We start from the raw sequence: 20,641 nt of genomic DNA, 5'->3' as shown, positions 1-20,641 counted from the left end.
TAATAACTATTAGATGAGGAGGTAGGAGAATGTTACTGGGGACCAATACCATGTCATTTGTAGCATATTATTTCTCCTAGTCTGAAAACTAAATTGAAGTTTTCAAGACAGGATTTCCAGGATTCTGATGTAGAAGGGAAAAAGAAGACAATACAATTTAATTTTCCAGAGTACAGCTTCACATCTCGATAGATGCACATACCACACCACCCCTACAACCAAAAGTCTATTGTCATTCATCAAGATCAAATTGACCCCTTCTATCCACTCCTCTACTTCTCTCCCTTTCCTTTATGGCAGCTGCCACTTAGTTATCAGAGACTAAGACCTGATTTTTTTGTATTTTGTTAGTTCATTTGCTTTTTTTCTTGAAATAAAAAGTTTCATTCAAGTTTTACATTTTTAAAACTTTGAATAAGTACATTAATATTGAACTTCTGTCACTGTTAGCTGTGTTCTGCTATTTTTATACGCCTGTGTTTTTTTGGTTGTTGTATAATCCAATGCTCTGTGTGTGCATATGTATATATGTATGTGTATATACATAGATATATATACACATATGTACATATGTATATACACAAACACACATATACACATACATATACAATTTTGGATTTTAGTTGTTCCAGGGATTTTTATCTGTATCTTATGGAGTACAGAATACTTCCATAAATATTGATTAACATGGGGAGAAAAGTACTGAATCACCTTAGATTCTTTACTGAGAGACTATTTGGGGAAAGAAGGGAGGGATATGAAGCAAAGGAATTACTCCAGAAAGAAAGCGGATTGGACTCTTATTCAATAACTTCTCACCTCCCTTCCATCTAAGACAAATATTTTCCTTTTTTAAAAGTATTTTCTTTGGTGAGAGAAGAGCAAGGGGCAAAAAAGAGAAGAGATGAGAAGAATTGAAGCTGGAAAAGTAGATCAAACTCCAACTCTAACCTATTTTCTTTTTTCCCATTCCATCTTCCCCTTGGATCTGCAAAATATGTGCACAAATGCTCAAGTTATGCAATGAATATTAAACTTTTCCAAAACAAAAACTTTCATTGGCCAATGTATTTCTTGACTGCTAGCAAGGCATTCTGATTGTTCTCATTTTATAGGAGTAAAACTGGAGAAAGTATTATAAAATCTTGGTTAATCATTGGTCCAAGAGAAAATAGAGACCTCAAAGGTCTTCTAATTTAACTCCTTTCTTGTTACAAGGGCATCAATTAAGACTCTGAGAGAGGAAATTTTTTTCAACAATACACAGAAAATTATAGGCAGAATTAGAACGAGAATTCAGATAATGTGGCCATGTTGCATTTCTAAGTGCTCATGCCCACTTAATTAAGATTCACAAGGGAGAGAGGGCTCTTCCTTATCAGAGTGGGTGAACTCAAAAGAGAGCACTCTCCAAGCTTGCCCTGCCTCTGCACGCCTACATCCATTCCAATCACCTCCCAATTTCCTGCTGCTTCCATTTCCTAACCTAAAACATTTCTCAAGAATCAGGTGAACTTCATAGGATTTGGTTTGGCATAAAATGCTACAGCATCAAAATGCACATCTGATTTTAATTCTCCAAATCTGTTTCCATCATCATAATAAAGCTGTGTCTTTTAATATAATACCTTTCTTCTAGAAGCTCAGGGAGATTTATGGACATTTTCTCATTACACAATAAGTAATTATCCTAAGAGATAAGTGGGCAATTTTTTTCATTTTATACACTGAATAAGACCCATTTCTCAGCAATTCCAGAGACAGACCCACTGTTTAAAGCAAGGGATTTCACATTATTTTTAACTATGAATCCCTTCACTTTCTCGTTAATGCCAGTACACATGTCAGAATTACTCTGACTACTCCATAATGGCATGGTTCATCGAAGTCTAAATACAAAATTCATCTCCACACTGGCCAATTTTTAGTGCCTCCAAAGTATCGGACTCCCTGACATTTTTGCACATATTCTTCCCTTTTCCTTCCATAACCCCCTTAACCTTGTCAACTCCTTCTCATCCTTCCAATCCCAGCTCCAGAATCCCTCCCTCAGACCAAACTTCCTGATCTTCAGCCTCCAATCTAGCCCCAAATCTTGTGATAAATGCTCTGATATCTTTCACATGGCACCTCTCCAAAAATGTCCAATAATGCCTCCTTCTTGACATTCATGCCCTTGTGTGATAGCGTCCCCTTAAGTGTGAACTGGATTTAGTGACATGGCTGGAGTAACACAGGTAATGAATGTCACCTCCAAGATTAGGTGACCTGAAGCTTGTGGCTGCTAGCTTGGTCAACGACCCTTGCTCTCTCTTACACTTTACCTTCCTCCCTGAGGGAAGCTGGTAGCCATATTGTCAGTAACTTAAAGAAATTTTCATATGGTAGAAAGCAATATCTCTGACCAATAGCCAGTGGGGACTGGTGTCTGCTGACAGTTACATGAGTGAAAGTGATCCTTGAAAGTGATCCTTCGTTGAATGAGCGTTGAAATGCCACAGACCCACTGGGTTTGAATGAAGCTTTGTGGCAGATTCAGAAACAGCAGACCCAGCCAACTCACACCCATATTCCTGACCCAGAAACAGGGATAATATGTGCTTGTTATTTTATGCTAAGGTATGAGGTAAGTTGTTACATAGCAATAGATAATTCTCACATCCCATCTATCTCTCCTTCAAAGCACTTATCACTGCTGTGATTTTATACATATCCATGCAGTTATTTGATTATTTTCTGTTCCCTCCTTGATTGTGAGTTCCATGAAGACAGCAACTCTGACTTTAACACAATGCTATCACATCTCCAACACAGCACCTTACAATGGCAAGTGCTCAATAAATGCCAGCTGAATGATTAGTTTATCTCAATCATCATCTTTTTCCCATAGCCAATCAAGCACTTCAAATAATAAACAAGAAGTGCATCTTCCACTTATCTGCCCACAGCCCCTCCCACCTCCTTCTCCCACACAGTGAACCCAATATAGCTAACGTATGCCAGAGATTCTACTTTAGCCAAGTCTTCTCACATCCATGATCTACTTTACTCACCCAGTCCATGCATTACAATTCCCCAACACCACCTTCAGAAGATCTCTCCCCTAGCCCACCCTTTCTCTGTTTTTTCCAAACCACCTTTTACAATGTAACCACCCTTGTTTTTCTGAAGCAGAGTGGCAATCATTTGGAGCTCCTTCCCTTAAATCTCCACCATTTCCCAATCTGGTATTATCCCATGCTCATATTATCATTCAAAGCCATGCAGAAACCCCCACCAAACCTTTCCAACAACTGGGAGCCAGCTTCATGGGAAACCTGACTTGATCACACCAGTTGGACTTTTGTCTGATTGTGCCAGGATTGCCCTGCTCCTTCCTATTTCTCTGCTAAATTCTGCTTATCCTATAAAGAGCTGCTCAGACTCCACCTTCTCCATAAGACCTTCCCATAACTCCCATGAGAAATTCTCTCCTCTTCTGCTGTGGTTACCACAGTGGTAACCACACAATGGTTTTCCATTGGAGCACTAACCAAACTTGGTTAAAGCACCAGTGTGTGCATTCCTACGAGCCTGCGGACACCTTGGGGACAAAGACCATGTCTCATCATTTTGTCATGTGCAACGCCCACATGGCTTGTCGGGGGGATGTGATCAAATTACTATGTGGAAATCCTCAAAATGCTGCTGGAAAGACAGATTATTAAATCAGTGGCCTTATTTTTTAAAGTTAATACCACAAACCACCTTTGAAGCCAAGAAAAAGATGTGATTGGGGAAATAAATCGGTACCTTTAATCCTCCACTGGGTTTGGGAAAACAACAAAATGCCAGCTTCCACCAGATCGCTCCTTTTTAATTAAAAGTTAGCTGGATTCTTTGGGTGCACTCAACTTTCTGGTCACGCCGACAAAAAATAACCAGCACCATTCACACCCCATCCCCAGTCCTCCCAAGCCCACTCCTGGAGTTGGGCAACCCTTGGGGGTGGCATACACTTCGACTGTTTGCTCTGTGTTCATAATTAGATTGTCTAGACAGGAGATGTTGCTGGAGCAATAGGAAAATATTTTACAAGGTGTTCCACAGAACCACGCTTATAACAGTGATTAGAACGTACTTTCAGACGCAAAGCCAGCAGAATGGACCTGGGCCATGAGCCTGTTCTGCCAGAGCAGAGCAGAGGCTCTTTGAAGCTGTTGTCTGAGGAAGAAAAGCCAAATTAGAACTCTCCAGTCACAGAGCAGCTTTCTGGCCTTTGGATCTAAGGGAGCATGACTGAGGGGAGGGAGTCATGCCTGGGATGCCTGCTTCTGCTGTCCAGTCTGACCCAAAGGTAGCAGGGAGGCTCCTTGCAACTGCTTGCACGCAGTCTCTGCACGCAGCATGAGAGATGACCCTGCTCACGGAGTCCCAAGTCTGGCTTCCGTGCCATGGCCTGTCCCTTGTGCTTTGCAGAATGTAAATGTTTTACAGCGTAGAGAGATAAATGGGCAATGTCTACTCTTGCAGGAAGACATTTCTTGGGTTGACCTTCCAGCTCAGCTTTTGTTGACCTATCTAGGTGACAGCAACAATATTCTCCAGCAGAAAATCCCTTTAGAGGCATTTTTCACAGACATAATTGATTAGATAAAATCTCTTAGACCCCTAAGATGAATGACGTTGGGAAAATTGCTACAACAATAGAGTATCATAAAAGCACAGCATATCAAGACCAAATAATAATAATAATAGTAATAAAATGATGATGATTTTATGAATGAGTCAACTGAGACTCAGCAAGGGAGAAGACTTACATCAGGAAAGTGGGTCAAGGCCCAGGTCTCTGAATCCTAAACCAGAGTCTTTCTACCAATTCTATTATAGGCACTTGCTTGTCTGGAGGGCTTACTCCATGCTAGATATTTTTCTAAGTATTTATATGAATGATTTAATCCTCCACACAGACCAGTGAGATAGATGCTGTTATCCTCTCCAGTTTACAAATGAGGAGACATTGGCGAGGATTAGGATTGCTGAGTGAACTGTTCTTGGTCACTCAGATCTTGCACTGGCTCCCAGGCAGTCTGACTTCAGAACCAGCTCTCCAATCTCTAGACTGTATGCCCACTACCTCCTCATTACAGAGTTCAGTTGGAAACAGAGGCAAAGAAACAACCTATTTATTTTCAAAAATTACAATGCATTTGAGTGCTGGTAGGAATAAGTTATGTGACAAGGGAGGATTTGAAATCAGAGCAGTTCTCGTTTCATCCCTTGCCACCATCTGTTGACGTGATTAAATACAAGGCACTCCAATACTCTGAGTCTCACTTTCCTCCTCATTATTTCTTGCAGGTATATAAAAAAACAGAGAGTTGACAAGTAAATATGAATTTTTAGAAGTCTTTAAGGGGCAACTTACTTTATTCTAGCACTTTACAATTTATAAAACACTTTACATTCATCATTTAAATCTACCATGTCCTGTGAATTAGGCCTGTAAGGGATTTTTGATATTGACATTTTCTAGAGTGGAAATTGAGAGCCCAAGAATTAAAGTGAATTATCCAAATTCAAACAGCAAAATATTGACGTGATTAAGAGTAGTCATGGCTTTAACCTTATGTTTAATTCTCATAGAAGCCTAGTCTTCTCTTTTCTGAGAGATTTCAGACATGAGAGGATTATGAAAATTCATTTTTAATTAAAATTGGGGAATGAATCTAATTATGATAAAATTAAGATTAGGGTTCCCATTTCAGTTAAGGAACCATGACAAATGATATGGGCCAGCAACCCTTTACCACAGAGGATAACCAGGCCTTCCAGCATTTCCTGGTTTTGTCTCTGGTGAATGCTCTAATTCCAGGAATCTGCCTTTATCTCACGGATGAAGGATCCATAACCTTTTGTTGTCTTATGCCATCATCTCCTCCCTTCACATTAAGCCAAAGGCAAACAGTGAATAAAACAAAACAACCCTGTTTTATAAGCACCAGTGTGTGGGATGTGCTGGCACATGTCTGCTGAGTCTCTATAGTCCTTTTCACGGCTTCTTGAGAAAAGCAGAAGTAACATTAACAGGAGAGGTTATCTTCATACAGAGAAGATGGAAAGAGAAGAGGGGATGAAAAAGCAGAGGCAGAGGCAGAGAAACCGGAGCGGAAGGGAAAGAAAGAGAAAGAAAGAAAATATTGCTCATGCAAAGAAAAGGACAGGCTGGAATTGATTTTGAAAGTTAACGCTTCTACTACACAGGGATGGAGCCTGAATGACCCTTTTAACCTCACTTTATCTTCCACATGTAGTTAACCTGCCCTACTTAGTCTTGGGTGTTGAAAGTCAAATAGCAGAGGGGAGGAGGTAAAGCACCTGGTAAAGATTGTCAGCATTACCACCTTTAGCCAGCAGGTGCTAATGATAAAGCATTGAATTTTCTTACAAGTGAATTTGCTCAGACTCGATCCAAATGTTCCTCCTGAGTCAGCTTATGATTATTGAGCAGCTGACTTTGCCTTACCTCTTTCTCCTTCCTCTGCCAGCTGCTTCCTGACCTCTGACCTCATCACAGTGACTTAATGCCCAGTCAAGAAGGGCCAACTGACTTGGTAATAAAGATCACAATCAAATTAATCTACTTTATTCCAAAGCTTTTTATCTGAGAGAGAATCAGAACTTGTTAACACTCAATATCTACACAGCATATTAAAATTGCTTTCAAACTATCTCATTAGAGTCTTACAATAAGTCTGTTAATGAAGCAGAATGATGTTTAATGCTACCTTTGGGTAGATGAGGAAACAAAGTTAACAGTTGTAAAATTGGGGATGAAAACCAGGATTCTACCTGTAACCCAGAAATCTACTACGGAGGTTTGCTAAGAAAACTGAGCAGGGCTTAAAAAAATCCCTCATCATGCTGTTCCTACTTCTGGGTGCCCAAGGGAAGCCCTTTAACATTTACCAGCATGCCAGGGGCTGGCGCAGCTCAGCTTTCTCATTCTAACCCCTGCATACATATCTGGAAAAAGCCACACAAGTTAATTAGGAAAGCTGGAATTACATCAACTCTCTGTGGTAATAATTGGGTGCCTCATGGGAAATAAAATAAAATATTCCATAAAAATAATTTTTTTCTGATAAAAACTAATGAAAGAAGGGAGGTCAAGGATGGAAAAATGTGGGAATATTATGAATATGCAGATTACTTATCTTTAGGAATGAAGTTTTAATATACCCTAAGATGGCACATGAAAAGGAAGAATATTATTTAAGTAAATAACCATTAAAGGAGCTAAAAGTGTTATGAAAGCAGCCTTTTAAAAAATGAACGAATGATGGCGAATTAAAAAGAAATGAAAGGGGTTGTTAATGTAAATAGATTTATATTAAAAATTCAATAGATAACATTCAAAAAGATAGGATCAAGAATGCTATGTTAAGTTATACTCACAAACATTTGTAGAAAAAAAACTATAAATTTTCTATGTTAAAAGAAAAATACACTCAGGGCCTCCTCCCCGGTGGCGCAGGGGGTTAAGCGCAACACTGTGAAGCTGTCCACAGCCTCCGCAGCACTGGTTCAATTCCCGGCTGGCCAGGGAGAATCCCACATTGTGAGGCAGACCTCTCCTGCCTCACCCACTGCTCCCCTCAGCAATGTATTTCATCAGTCTGCCTGTTCTGTTCCCCGCTCTATCTCTGGTGAATCCTCTCACCCTCCCGCACATGTAGACTGTACCCCAGCTCTTGTATAAATAAAAATAAGTCTTTTAAAAAAATGCATTCAATGGAAAGCAAAAGAAATATAGAAAATATAGTAATTTAATTTGTAAAACTACAACAATATGGAAATCAAGATAGCAGAATTAATACCACGAATGTTGTCAATATATGTAAATAGGATCATAATAAAGACCCCCAGGTTGAATCACAAAAAAAATTCAATCACATACCTAATAAAAGAACACATGAAAAACAAAGAGACTCAAAGTTTAAAGTAAAAAAATAGGCAAAAATATATGAGGAAAATTCAGAGAAAAAGAATTTGCAATACTCAGCCAATAAGACTAAAAATAGATAAAAACTTAAAGGGGATAAGCTATATAATGAAAAATTATATAATCTAAAATAAAGATTCAATATATATAAATGATTCTATATCAAACAATACAATATCAACATTCATGATATAAAGTCACAAAAGTAGAATTACAAGATAAGAGTCATATAATGAGGAAACATTTAATTCTCCTCTCAGTTTATAGCCAATCAGGTAGCCAAAAAATAATTTAATAAATAAATAGGGAAAAACAGAGAAAAATAAATAAATAACAATAGTTTATCTAAGTGTCACTTATTGAATTTTTCATGTGTAAAGAATATGACATCAAAAGGAAACTTGAATCTTCTGGAATAAATGATAAGCATTCAGAAATGAAACCTTTGCATAAATATAATACTTTTTTTTATCCTGTTTGGTTTGAATACACATGATTTCTCAAAATAAAATTTTTATTTTCATATAAAATTTTAAATGCACATAAAAGTGATAAACCTAAATGGATCTCTATATATAGTATACATTTAAAAATTTTGTACATATTGCAATGTCTTGACATCTGAAAAATAAAATCCTCTGGCTGGGAAGAACCTGACTCTCTTGGGGGCTAGCCTATTCAGAGAGAGCTAGAAGTTCAGCCCAGGGCACAACATTGATATGCAAATTTAACAGTCAAGAGCCAGGCCCCACTCTGGTCTAAATACACAATAAGACAATATTTCTCTGCCCTAATCATTCCAGGATCAGGTACTAGGCAACAAGGAGCCACCCTTAAGAAATAAAGCTTACCAAAAGTATTCAAAATAGCCAATCCTAACCTGTTTTTCTTTTCTTGCCTTGTTTTTCCTATGGAAAACCCAATAAAGGTCATGGTCTTGGTTCTCTCCTAGCCCCAGCCACTTCTGTCTCTTGACAAGCACTGGTGCCTCCCCTGGTCCCCTGCATGGCTGGTGGTGAGCCCTTTTCTCAGATCACTGAGTCCAGTAAATTTACTTCTTCCAAGTCTTATTCTTGTTTTCTCATGTGGCCACACAGAATCCCTCAGACTATATCCAATATTTTCATTTTTAAAATAATATGATTAAAATATTTCTGTTTTACCTATATGTGATACTATGATAATAGTTCAAAGTAACCTATGAATATTAAGTATATATAATTCTAGCACAGTGGTGTTCAATCTACAGTGATTTTGCCCCTGACCATTTCTCAAGGTCTGAGGACATTTTGATTGCCATAGCAGAGGCAAGATGCTACTGGCATCTAGTGGGTAGAGACCAGGAAAACTGCTAATGACCCCACAGTACACAGAATAGCTTCCCACATGAAAAAATTATCCTGCCCAAAGTGGAAATAATTCAGAGATTGAGATACTGCCCTAAAGTGACCACAAAATTATACAAAATGTTACAGCTAAAATAGCAATAGGCACATTAAAATTGAATTATGATGAATGTTCAAAACATTCAAGAAGTTTGAAAAGAGAATAGTAAAATAAGACATCAGAAGGGAAACAGAAAAAGAATAGGTGAGATTAACTTCAATCATATCAAAGTTATATAAAATGTAAGGGTCTAAACTCTCCACTTAAAAGATAGAGGTTATCAGAATTAATTAAATATATGACACGATTTTGTGATCTCCACAAGAAATGCATTTTAAGTACAATGATAGAGACTGATGGAGGATGGAAACTAGTCTTCTGGTGCTCACCATGGTGTCATATTGCATAGATGTTGAATTTAATTTGGGACACCTGAAACCTATATAATGTCACATACCAATGTTATGTTAAAAAGACTAAAAAATAAATAAATAAGAGATGGAGATAGGAAATGGATAAAAATATATACATTGTGTAAAAAAAGTATAAAATGTATACAAATGATAAAGTGGCTATGATATTAAATATAAAAATAGGCTCAAAACATAAAGAATTGCCAGAGAAAAGGAGGAGTATTTCATAATGATAAAGGTTCACTTCATCAAGAAGACATACCTTTCAAAAATGTGTATGTAACTAATAATGAGCTTTGAAAACACATGAAACAAAAATTAATAAAAGAAATGAGAAAATATAACAGTGATAGATATTAACATTTTTTCTTTCCTGTTAGGATATTAGATAAAATCCAGTAAAATCATAGATCATTTAAATAACAGTATCAAAAACAATGAGCTACTTGATATTTATAGAAAGCTACATTTTGAATTATTTTCAAATGTATTTGGTATATTCACAAAGATATACTATTGTTTGATCACTAGAACAAATCACACTATATTTACAAGGATTACTATCAATGACATACAAATTCAGTAATATTAAAATATCTAGGAAAGTTAAAAATAGTTGGAAATTAAACATTACAACTTCTAAAATATACATGGATCTATAAACATGAAATTATAAAATTCACTGAAGAAAAAGTAGACATAACCCTCCATGGCATTGGCTTCAGAGATGTCTTGGGGGTTTGTATCCAATGGCAAGAGAAGCAAAAGAAAATATGAACAAATGGTATGCCTAACTATAAAGCTTCTGTGTGGCGAAAGAAATTCAGTAAAACACAAAGACACTAGCTGAATAGGGGGAAATATTTGCACAACATAATCTGCAAAGGGCTGATATCCAAAATATATAAAGAACATATGCAACTCAACAAAAAGAAAGCAACCCAATCAAAAAAAAATGGGCAGAAGAGCTTCTGTAAAGGAGACATACAGATCAGAGGTGCAGGGGGTGAGAGGATTCACCAGAGAGAGTGGGGGGCAGAATAGATGGTTCTACTGAAATACACTGCTGAGGGGAGCAGTGGGCGAGAGAGGAGTGATCTGCTGCACCGTGTGGTTTAGCTCCCTGGCCGGCCCAGGATGGAACTCCTGCTGCAGTGGCTGGCAATAACTTGACAGAGCTGTCTTTAACCCCTGAGCCACCAGGGAGGCCCTGTTCTTAAACTTTTGTTTTCCTTCTTTGACTGACTTCTACACAATGTCAAATATTGTCTCAAGTGCTTCTCAAGCAAAGCTTCTCTGGTTCTCTGCCACACAAATTAGGTTAAGAATATTTCCTTAAGGGCCTCCCCTGGTGGCGCAGCAAGGCTGCCTGCAGCCTCTGCCCGCACCCTCTCTGGTGGCCGGTTTGAACCCCGGCCACCAGAGAGGGTCCCACATGGTGCAGCAGACCTCTCCTGCCGCGCCCGCTGCTCCCCTCAGCAGTGTATTTCGTCAGTCTGCCTGTTCTGTTCCCTGCTCTGGCTCTGGTGAATTCTCTCACCCTCCCGTGCTTCTGACTGTACCCAGTGCTTGTATAAATAAATAAATCTTAAAAAAAAAAAAATCAAGTACAGTGTTGTCAACCAACAATACCACAATAAAAAAAAAAGAGTATTTCCTTAATATGTTCACCGTTCACTTCAGTTTATATTTAACCATTTGCTTGTTAGATTCTCATATTAAAATGTAAATTTATTTAAATTTCTATCCCTACTGCCTGACCTAGTGTAGGAACTCAATGATAGTTTGATGAATTCAACTATAGAGCTTCACTGCTTTCCCCTGGGTTCTCCCTGCTTTGCCTCTGTGCCCAAGTCCCCGCCCCCCGTCAGTCCCCAGCCAAACACATTGTGCACTTTCCCAAGTCTAAGACCACAGACTCACTTGTTCAGTGACAACCCAGGGAAGGCAAACTTGCCCAGGCAGATGCGATAGAGACAGCTCAGGGGAACCCGCTGCATCTGCACACAACTGAGCATGATGAAGTCATATTTGCAGATGAGAAGAGTCTTGTCTGTGACCATCAATACCCTCTCCTTCTCATTATTCCAGTGGTCGATCCTGTAGGAATCATCACAGGGAAGAAAAGTTGATGTAATTTTCCCAAGTAAAATATAATGGCTTTCAAATGTGCTTCATTGAGAGTTAAAAGGTAGTTCAACTATATTAAGTTCTCTGCTAAAAATCCTAACCTATCCTTTCCCCTGCACATGTTCATTCTCGATGGTGCACACCTGAAACTCATATAATACAATGTTACTTTGATAAGAATTGAACTAAATTAAAAATAATAATAATGGCATTCATTGAACAATTTCTACTAACACAGAACATAGTGAAGTTTGATCAGCTCAGAAGAAAGAGGGGCTGAAGACTATCTAATGCCATTCCCTCTGTTTTAATCTGACCCCACAACCTAAGGGATGAAGGGAGGTGGAGATTACGGGAAATGTTTTATGACCACAGAGATCAGAGATCACTACCATCCATACCCATGATAGGATCCATTAAGGGTATTGAAAGTGTATGTCATGTTAGCAACCAATTAATTCATGAGCCTTTATATCTTCCCAGAATAGATCAGAATAGCAAAATACAGAGGTTAGAGCAATTCCAGTGAGTGCTGACTGAGCATCATTCCTATGTGTAAGTATGTGTGTGGAGGGAGTATGTGTGTGTTTGTGTGTGTATGTGTGTTCGTGTGTGTGTTCCATAGGGCAGAGATTGTGTCCGTTGGACTACTCATTCATTCAATGCCTTTCAATTAGCCTGCCCTAAGTAAAGATCGGTTGAAAGAACAGATGAATCCCAATCATAATCATTTTGGAACCCTTTGCACTAAGTAAGGGCATGGGTGGGGGCTTCCAGCTCTGTCACTTACTATGTAAGAATGGACATTGAACCTAACTATGCTCATGTCCTCTTTCTCTGAAATGTAGACAACAGTAGTACTTACCTCATAATTTTCAGGAGAGCATGAAGGGAAATAATTCTCAATTTGTGCTCCTCAAATTAGCTGTTACTATCACTGGCAGGGACCTAAGTTACTAAGTGAACGTGGGTAACCTAAATATGTCACATTCCTCAGTGTAATACAAAGGCAGAAGATACACAAGAATAAGTAGGAGTTAATTCGTGGCTAAAGGAACAAAGGAGATATGAAGGAAGTAAAAAGAAAAGATGAAGGTGCACAAAGGAGAAACAGAGGAAGAAAAGAAAGCTGAGATCATTGATGAAGGCATGATTTCATGGAAGCCATTTTGTATTTATAAATATTCACTCCACATCGCTCCACAACCCTTTGGAGGTTATATCCAAAGTCTCTGAGCCAGAATAAAATAGTAGAGTTAGCAGGTAGTCGATGGTAGAGATAATAGTGATGCAGAGTCTGCAGGATTTGGTTTAAATCTTGGTTCCTCAGTTTCTAGTCACTCCAACATTCTGCAGTACTCAATCCCTCCACTGAGGGAGGAGGGGTGCTTGATAATCTATTTAACACTCTCAGCCTTAGTCAGAAAGAGACGGGGATTCTGAAATGTCTTATCAAATATCTACATAAATTTCTCTAAATAGATTGCATCTACTTAGCAGCAAGTTATAAGCTGCTGCCTAATAAACCAGACTTGTTTTTAGTATATAAAAAACTGCAGCTTTTGGTTGAATGGTTTTACTGAAAATGTCAGCACTCCATAATGAGATTTATTTTAAAAGGTAAAGGATTTGGGGGAAAAGAGAATTCTTTTTAGGAACACACAGTGCTCTGCTATGACACAGAATCTGCATAATTTACATGTCGGGAAAGTCTGGATTCAAGTAAACACACAGGTTTATAAATAATTTGGGTCCATTTCCTCCAACTCCTGGGTGGTATATTTATTTATTTGGACTTTTATCATACTTTTTTCCCCTCCAAAGAACTCATGGAGAAAACATTGAATCTAATATTCCTAATATTAAATAGGAGAAATTTGGCGATAATAGTCACAACAAACTTAAGACATAGGAATACTGAATTGTTTGCAAAGCTTGTGGGATTTAAAAGCCCTTGAATATCAATGCTCTCAATTATGACCCTCATTTTATTTTTTATTTAAATTTTATTTTTATATTCCCCATACAATTACAACCCCCTTATTTTGACTCCAAGCCCTCCTTTCCCCCCACCCCCCACCCCTCATAGAGTGTCTCTGGTTCATAGTTGTTTGTTGATTTTGATATTTTCTTTCTTATAGTTATTCTTTTTCCTGGTCCCTTATTTAAGTTTTCTAGATTCCTGCTATGAGTGAGACCATCTGGTATTTTTCTTTTTCTTCCTGGCTTATTTCGCTGAGCATGATCCCTTCCAGCTCCATCCATGTTGTTGCAAATTGCATGTGTTTATCTTTATTGAATGCTGAGTAATATTCCATGGTGTATATGTACCACATCTTCTTGATCCAGTCATCTATTTTTGGGCATTTGGGTTGTTTCCAAAGCTTAGCTATTGTAAATAGTGCTGCTATAAACATAGGGGTGCAGGTGCTCTTTGGAATTGATGTTTCTGTGTCCTTTGGGTAAATACCTAGGAGTGGAATTGCTGGATCATATGGAAGCTCTATGTTTAGTAGGTCCAGAAATCTCCACACAGCTCTCCATAGTGGTTGGACCAGTTTGCACTCCCACCAACAGTGCAGGAGAGTTCCTTTTTATAATCCTCATTTTAAAACAAGAAAACTAAAGTCCTGAGACCCTTAAAATGACTTGCCCACTGTTTACACAAGCAGTTGTATATGTACCTGAAACAGGCATGAAGACATCAAATCCAGGCAGTGTTGGCTTTCTCCTCATTACCACCCATGTTCAAATAAAAGACCCTTCAGTGTGGTGTTTAAATGTGATAAAACATGGGTGTGCAATTGTATGGGGAATATAAAAAACATACTTCTGACAGGAGTTGATGTACTTCTAGATATCACTCTTGGAAGTGTTCTTTCAAACACTCATGACTGTCCCTTCCACACTGTGTTCTCTTCCAGTGTCCCCCATCTTGAGGAAGACCCCTCCTTCCATCCTGTTTTGTTAGCTAGAGTCGTGGGAGCCATTCTAGACAGCACATGCTGTTGCATCCACTCATTTGCCAAGTCCTAAACATCTTACTCACAAAACAGCTCTCAAAATCACATATTCCATTCTACCTCAATTTCATCGTCCTGATCTAGTTTTCCCTTATCTCCTACCTGCTCTATCATAATCAACCTCTCACTATATTCGAGCTATAACCTCCTTGACCTGATTGACCTACATTTACTCTTGTTCCTGTGCAGCCTCCTCACCATGCTAAAATGAGGTGGACCTTTCAAAACAAAACACACACGCACAAATATAGCCTTAATTCCCTGTCTCCTTGCGGAGCGGCAGTGTTGGAAGTGGTGCAGGATGAGGAAAAGATTACTCAAAGTTGTGAGGATGAATGAGAAGCCTAGAGGGGCTACACTGGAAGTATGTGCAGCCTGACCCAAAGGCAGTCTCCTACTTCTTAGCGTTGAGTACAAAGGTGGGGTAAGTACACAGGGAGTGTACATGCTTGGGGTAAGCAGTTTTTGGGGACATAAACTAGGGTGGAATGACCAGGGGATATATTGCCTGGGGCGAGGGGTAGGGGGAGCTCCATTATTCCTGCCAGTCTTAGCATACTATCTCTGTTCTAATTTCTGCCTGCAGTTTTCAGCAGATACTGGTTTCCCTGTATGTTCCTCATACCAGGACTTTTGCCATCGGTGAGAGGCCCCCTGCATGACCCTACACCTGAGAACTAGGGACCTGGGGATCCCACAATTCAATAATTCCCACAGCTCAATAATTCCCTTGACCTTTTATGAGAAACGATAGAAATTCATCATTTGGTCTACGAAGTTTTGCAACATCAGGTCCCAACTACTTCTTCAGCCTCATTTCAGGCCAAGTCTCTCTATTCCGTTCTCCTTGACATTCTTTTAGTTAACTCATAGAGAGCTCAGACTCTGGCAAGTCTTCCCAGACCTCTGTCTACTTACCTTCATTCTTATATCCACTTTCATGAAACTGCATATTTCTCTTTGTCTTTATTCCAGCTGCAATTTTAAAGCTATTTCTTTCTATGATTGCCAAATTAATGCCTATCTCCTCTCCTGAGACAGTCAGTTTTCAGCATTGTGTCTCCAAGTTTGTAAATGTCCAAAAGTATTTCTGAAATGAATTATTGAAGAATGAATAATCTTTGTGCTATGCTGCCGATATGCCTTAGTTCATGCTGTTTGTGGAATCTGATCCTCAGATTTATATATTGAAATATACATAAAATAGCACATTTTCAAAAAATAATCAGAAACAGTGGGAAAATATTCATGCCAAAATTGTGGGAAAGTAGGATGTTACCTTTAAGTATACTTCCAATTTTGTAACAACAAAGAAAACACAGATTAAAATGTTAACACTTATTATTTCTGAGTGGTGATATTTCAGGTGTCTTTTATTTCATTTCTTTTTTTTTTTTTAGTTTTATTAAAGTGCACTGACTTAAAACATTAATTATACTTAAGGTATAAAGCATTATAACTTGACCATGGTATGGTCCATATCATGATTGTCACCAAAGCCTAATTTCCATCTACCCCTATACAATTGATCCCCTGTAGCCAACGACTCACTTCCAATCCCCTTTCCCCTATGATAACCACCATTTTGTTTTTATAATCTAAGAGTTTGTTTTTCATTTGCTTGTTTTGTTTTGATCTTCCACAAATGAGTGCAATCATAAGGATTTTATCTTTTTCCGCCTGATCTATTTCATTCAGCATAATCCCCTCCAATTCCATCCATGTTGTCACAAATGCCAAAATGAGATTTTCAGTTTCTTGGGATGACAACAGTTTCACCAGCAGAGGGCAACAGCGAACTAACAATGACAGGCAGAACACATCAGAACAAGTTTCAAGGACCCTCACCCAATTACACATATCCCAGATGCCTTTCCAGTGGCTCCCCATCCTATGCCTAACAATGCTTTCAGTTGCTCTTTTAATGCTGTGTCATATTAATTTGTGGTTTGGAAATGATTTCCTTCATAAAAGATTTTCTTCTAATATTATCTCCCTACCACACAAAACAGCTTCAGCCACAAACGTGCGTGTGCGTACATACCCACAAACACACACCCCCCCCACTCTGTAGACAACTTCCCTGATATTGAATAAAGTGACTACACCTGATTTACAAATTAATCTTCCTTCACATACCCCTTCAGCCTTGTAGCATAGCCCAGGCCCTGAAAGAAGTCAGCATATTGGCTAGCCAGAAACCATCAGTCCAGGAGGAAAGTTCTGAATCATTCATTCCACACATATTCCCTGAGCATCCACTGGTTCCTGGACCTGAAAAGAATCCAATTTGGGTTTACGCTTCAAACACAAACAGATGAAAAATGCATGGCAGTGAAGCAAAGCAATTTCCCTCTCCCTGAAATAAGTGAAGTCATAGACAAGCTTTAGCTGTATAAGCTACACACAATTCTTTCAATCATTTGGCCACTCTTTCCCTGAGTCTCTTCAATTTGTTTAAAATGGGGTCTCTAACTAAACACAATGTTCTAACAAAAACCTGATGTCCACGAACTTGCCCAGTTCCCAAGTGTCCTGACTTGAAATCCTATGGTTCATTTACCTCCTCACCACCACATTCAGTCAGTCCTGTGCCAGACTCTGAGCTAGCTATTGGGAATACTGGGAAATACACCCAACTCTTATGGAAAACACAGTTCTCTAGGAGGTGAGATCACATAGGGAAGAGCTAAGAAGCCACCTAAAGGTGTGATGAGATTTGATAATAACACACGTCTGTAAGTCCACAGACTCAAGTCTCTAGATTCCCAGCCCATTGCATACAGGCCTGAGACAAAGAAACTTCAGGCACTTATTTGATGCCCATGAAGAACTTTCTCTTATAATACTTCATTGCCAGCTGTTTGGTAAAGACCTTAGTGTTGGAGAAGCACAAGTTGCAAAATATAGATGACCCTTTCGACTGTACAGAAAGGAAGACCTCAGGATAATTCATCCATTTCTTCAACACTTCTTTATTGTGTTTCAATGCAAAACAGACAGAGTCTCTCCATAAACCACAGACAGGACAGACCTATAAACATCCACATATGTATCCACAAAGACTGTATTTTCTTCAGTATGATAATTTCCACCATGGAGTTTCATGGAAATCCAGTTGATTACAGAAAAGAAAATAATCATTTTTTTCCCCAGAAAGCAAAAGTGTTTATAAGCCCTAAAAATATAATGGAAACTAAAAAAAAATCTATTTTAGTTGGAAAGTTATACATATGTAATTTATGTATATGTGTGTATATTTACATGTATTTACACATATGTGTGATATGCACATGTGTGTAATATATCAGACCTGAAACTTCTGTGATTTAATATATGAATAGTTGCTATGAATTGTTTCTTAATTAAATAATAAAAGCTTCCATTTACTGGTGTCTTCTCTGGATTAGGTATTATGAACATATTGTCTCTTTTAATATTCACCAATCGATCCTGGTTGAGGTGAGGAAACTGAGTCTCGGAAGTTGATTTTGTGTCCCTCCAAAATCAAGTCTATAGTATTTTGTCATAGCAGCCTGAGCTGACCAACACAGGCTAGCTTGTTCTAAATAACTTTGTCAGGATTCATCCTAGGCATGTTTTTCTTTAAACTCTTCAGCTCTCTATTTTACCAAACCTCCAACCAATGGGTTAGGTAATGAAATATCTCCATTTAATCAACAAATAATGAGTAGTGTTAATGCTATATTAAAGACAGTATATAGGTGTTCATAAAGTCCTTAATGATGGTCCCTGCTCTTATGAAAATTAAAATCTAATGTGGGAGTAAGATAAGTAAATTATTATTACAGTAAAGAGCAATAAATAATAAGATGCAAATTTGAATGCAGTACTCTCAAAATCATTGGCTAACATTTACTGAATGCTTACATTGAGTTTTTACTCTAAGTGCGTCACATGGATGACTTCATCTCAGCTCACAGCAACCTTGTGAGGAAGGGAGCATCATTATTGCAACTTTACAGTTGAGGAACTAAAGCTTTAAAAGATTAAATAACTTCCCCAAAGTCATACAGTCAGTAGTTTTGAAACTGGAATTCAAACTGAGGGAGTCTTCTTTCATGCTTTTCACTAACTGCTTTGCTCTACAGAAAGGCATCTAAACCCATGTACAAAGTCAGGCCAGGCTCTACATGCAGCATGCTATCAAAAGGGATTGAAGGATGGGCAGGAGAGAGCTTGATGCAGAAGGTAGACAAAGTAATTACTTTTAGAAAGAAGGAATGACATGCACAAGGACGTGTATGTGAAAACATGTACAAGAACATGTAGAGGATGACTTACGAGATGAAAGATGTTTTTGGAGTCTGTGGATTTGGAGTGCGGGGTCCTTGGGTTCACTCTGGAAAAGGTTTCACCAGAGTTCCCCTTTCAACAGCACAAGGCAAGTTTCCCAGGTAAGTTTCTCCATGAGACAGAGACGTTAGTTATATTTAAAGAGCAGGTTTATTAGGGAAAGGGACAGAAGAATGAAGGACACTTGCATAGACACAAGCAGGAGAAAGAGGTGCCCCAAAGGGACAGGTTTGCATGCAGGCGGGCAGCCTTGAGGAGAGCTGAGGGCAGGTAGAAGGCTGCTGTCCTGCAAAGGGAGAGAGCTGGTGAAAGAAGCACCTGCATAGTCACAGGTGAGCAGCAGTTAGGTTTTATCATCTTCAGGGAGGGGCTCATCTTTGTGGGTTGATGGTTTGTGCTCTTGACATTCCCTATAGCAGTCTGATAGTTTTTGGGTGTTGTGCCTCCTGATCTGGGCTTTGATGCCTAAGGGTTTTGATTTCTGTAACTGGGTTAATGGCTTACACTAATCCCCTCTACCCCATCTCCTTGTGTGAGTTAGTTTCTTTTTTTTTTTTTTAATTTTCTAGAGGCATGTCTTATTTATTTATCTATTTGTTTGTTTGTTTGGTTTATACATGCACTGGGTACAGTCAGAAGCCGGGAGGGTGAGAGAATTCACCAGAGCCAGAGCAGGGAGCAGAACAGGCAGAAGGACTGAAGTACACTGCTGAGGGGAGCAGCGGGCAGCAGGAGAGGTCTGCGCGCCATGTGGGACCCTCCTCCGGTGGCCGGGGAGCACCCGGGGATCGAACTGGCGCCGCAGAGGCCATGGGCAGCTTCGCAACCCAGCTCTCAACCACTGCGCCACCTGGGAGGCCTGTGAGTTAGTTTCTTGACCTTGTATCTCCTTTCCAGTTTTTCTATTCTTGTCCTCCATCATTTGCATAGAATACAAATGAAAATTGTGAAAACAGGATTACACTAAAAATGGAGGATGGGGGCAAGGGAGTGGCTCCCTAGTGGCACAAAGGGTTAAGTCTCAGTGCTATGAAGCAATTGCAGCCATTGCAGCACAAGTTAGATACCTGTCCAGGGAGCTATGCACATGGCACAGCACAGCAGACCTCTCCTGTCTCGCCCACTGATCCCCTCAGCAGTGTATTTCAGTGGATTTGCCTGTTCTGCTCCCCACTCTGTCTCTGATGAATCCTCCCATCATCCTGGACCTCTGGCCTGTATGCCAGTTCTTTTCTTTTTTTTTTTAAATAGAGGCATGTTTTATTTATTTGTTTGTTTGTTTGTTTGTTTGTTTACACATGCACTGGGTACAGTCAGAAGCGCGGGAGGGTGAGAGAATTCACCAGAGCCAGAGCAGGGAGCTGAGCAGGCAGAAGGACCTAAGTATA

At 39.1% G+C, this 20,641-nt stretch overlaps 1 protein-coding gene across 1 annotated transcript in view; it reads right to left on the bottom strand.

Annotated features, from left to right (window-relative positions):
- TPRG1 (tumor protein p63 regulated 1) overlaps positions 1 to 20,641 on the bottom strand; it is a 101,756-nt gene that overhangs the window by 59,411 nt on the left and 21,704 nt on the right. Inside the window, exon 3 of the mRNA XM_037524553.2 lies at positions 11,707 to 11,883. Within this exon, the coding sequence (XP_037380450.1) occupies positions 11,707 to 11,883 (177 nt within the window). The remainder of the gene's footprint in view (positions 1 to 11,706; positions 11,884 to 20,641) is intronic.

Source organism: Talpa occidentalis, unplaced genomic scaffold (genome assembly GCF_014898055.3).
Source record: "Talpa occidentalis isolate TD23 unplaced genomic scaffold, MPIMG_talOcc4v2.1 talOcc4.4, whole genome shotgun sequence".
In the NCBI taxonomy this organism is placed as follows: Eukaryota; Metazoa; Chordata; class Mammalia; order Eulipotyphla; family Talpidae; genus Talpa; species Talpa occidentalis.
This window is presented reverse-complemented; position numbering and strand designations above follow the sequence as displayed.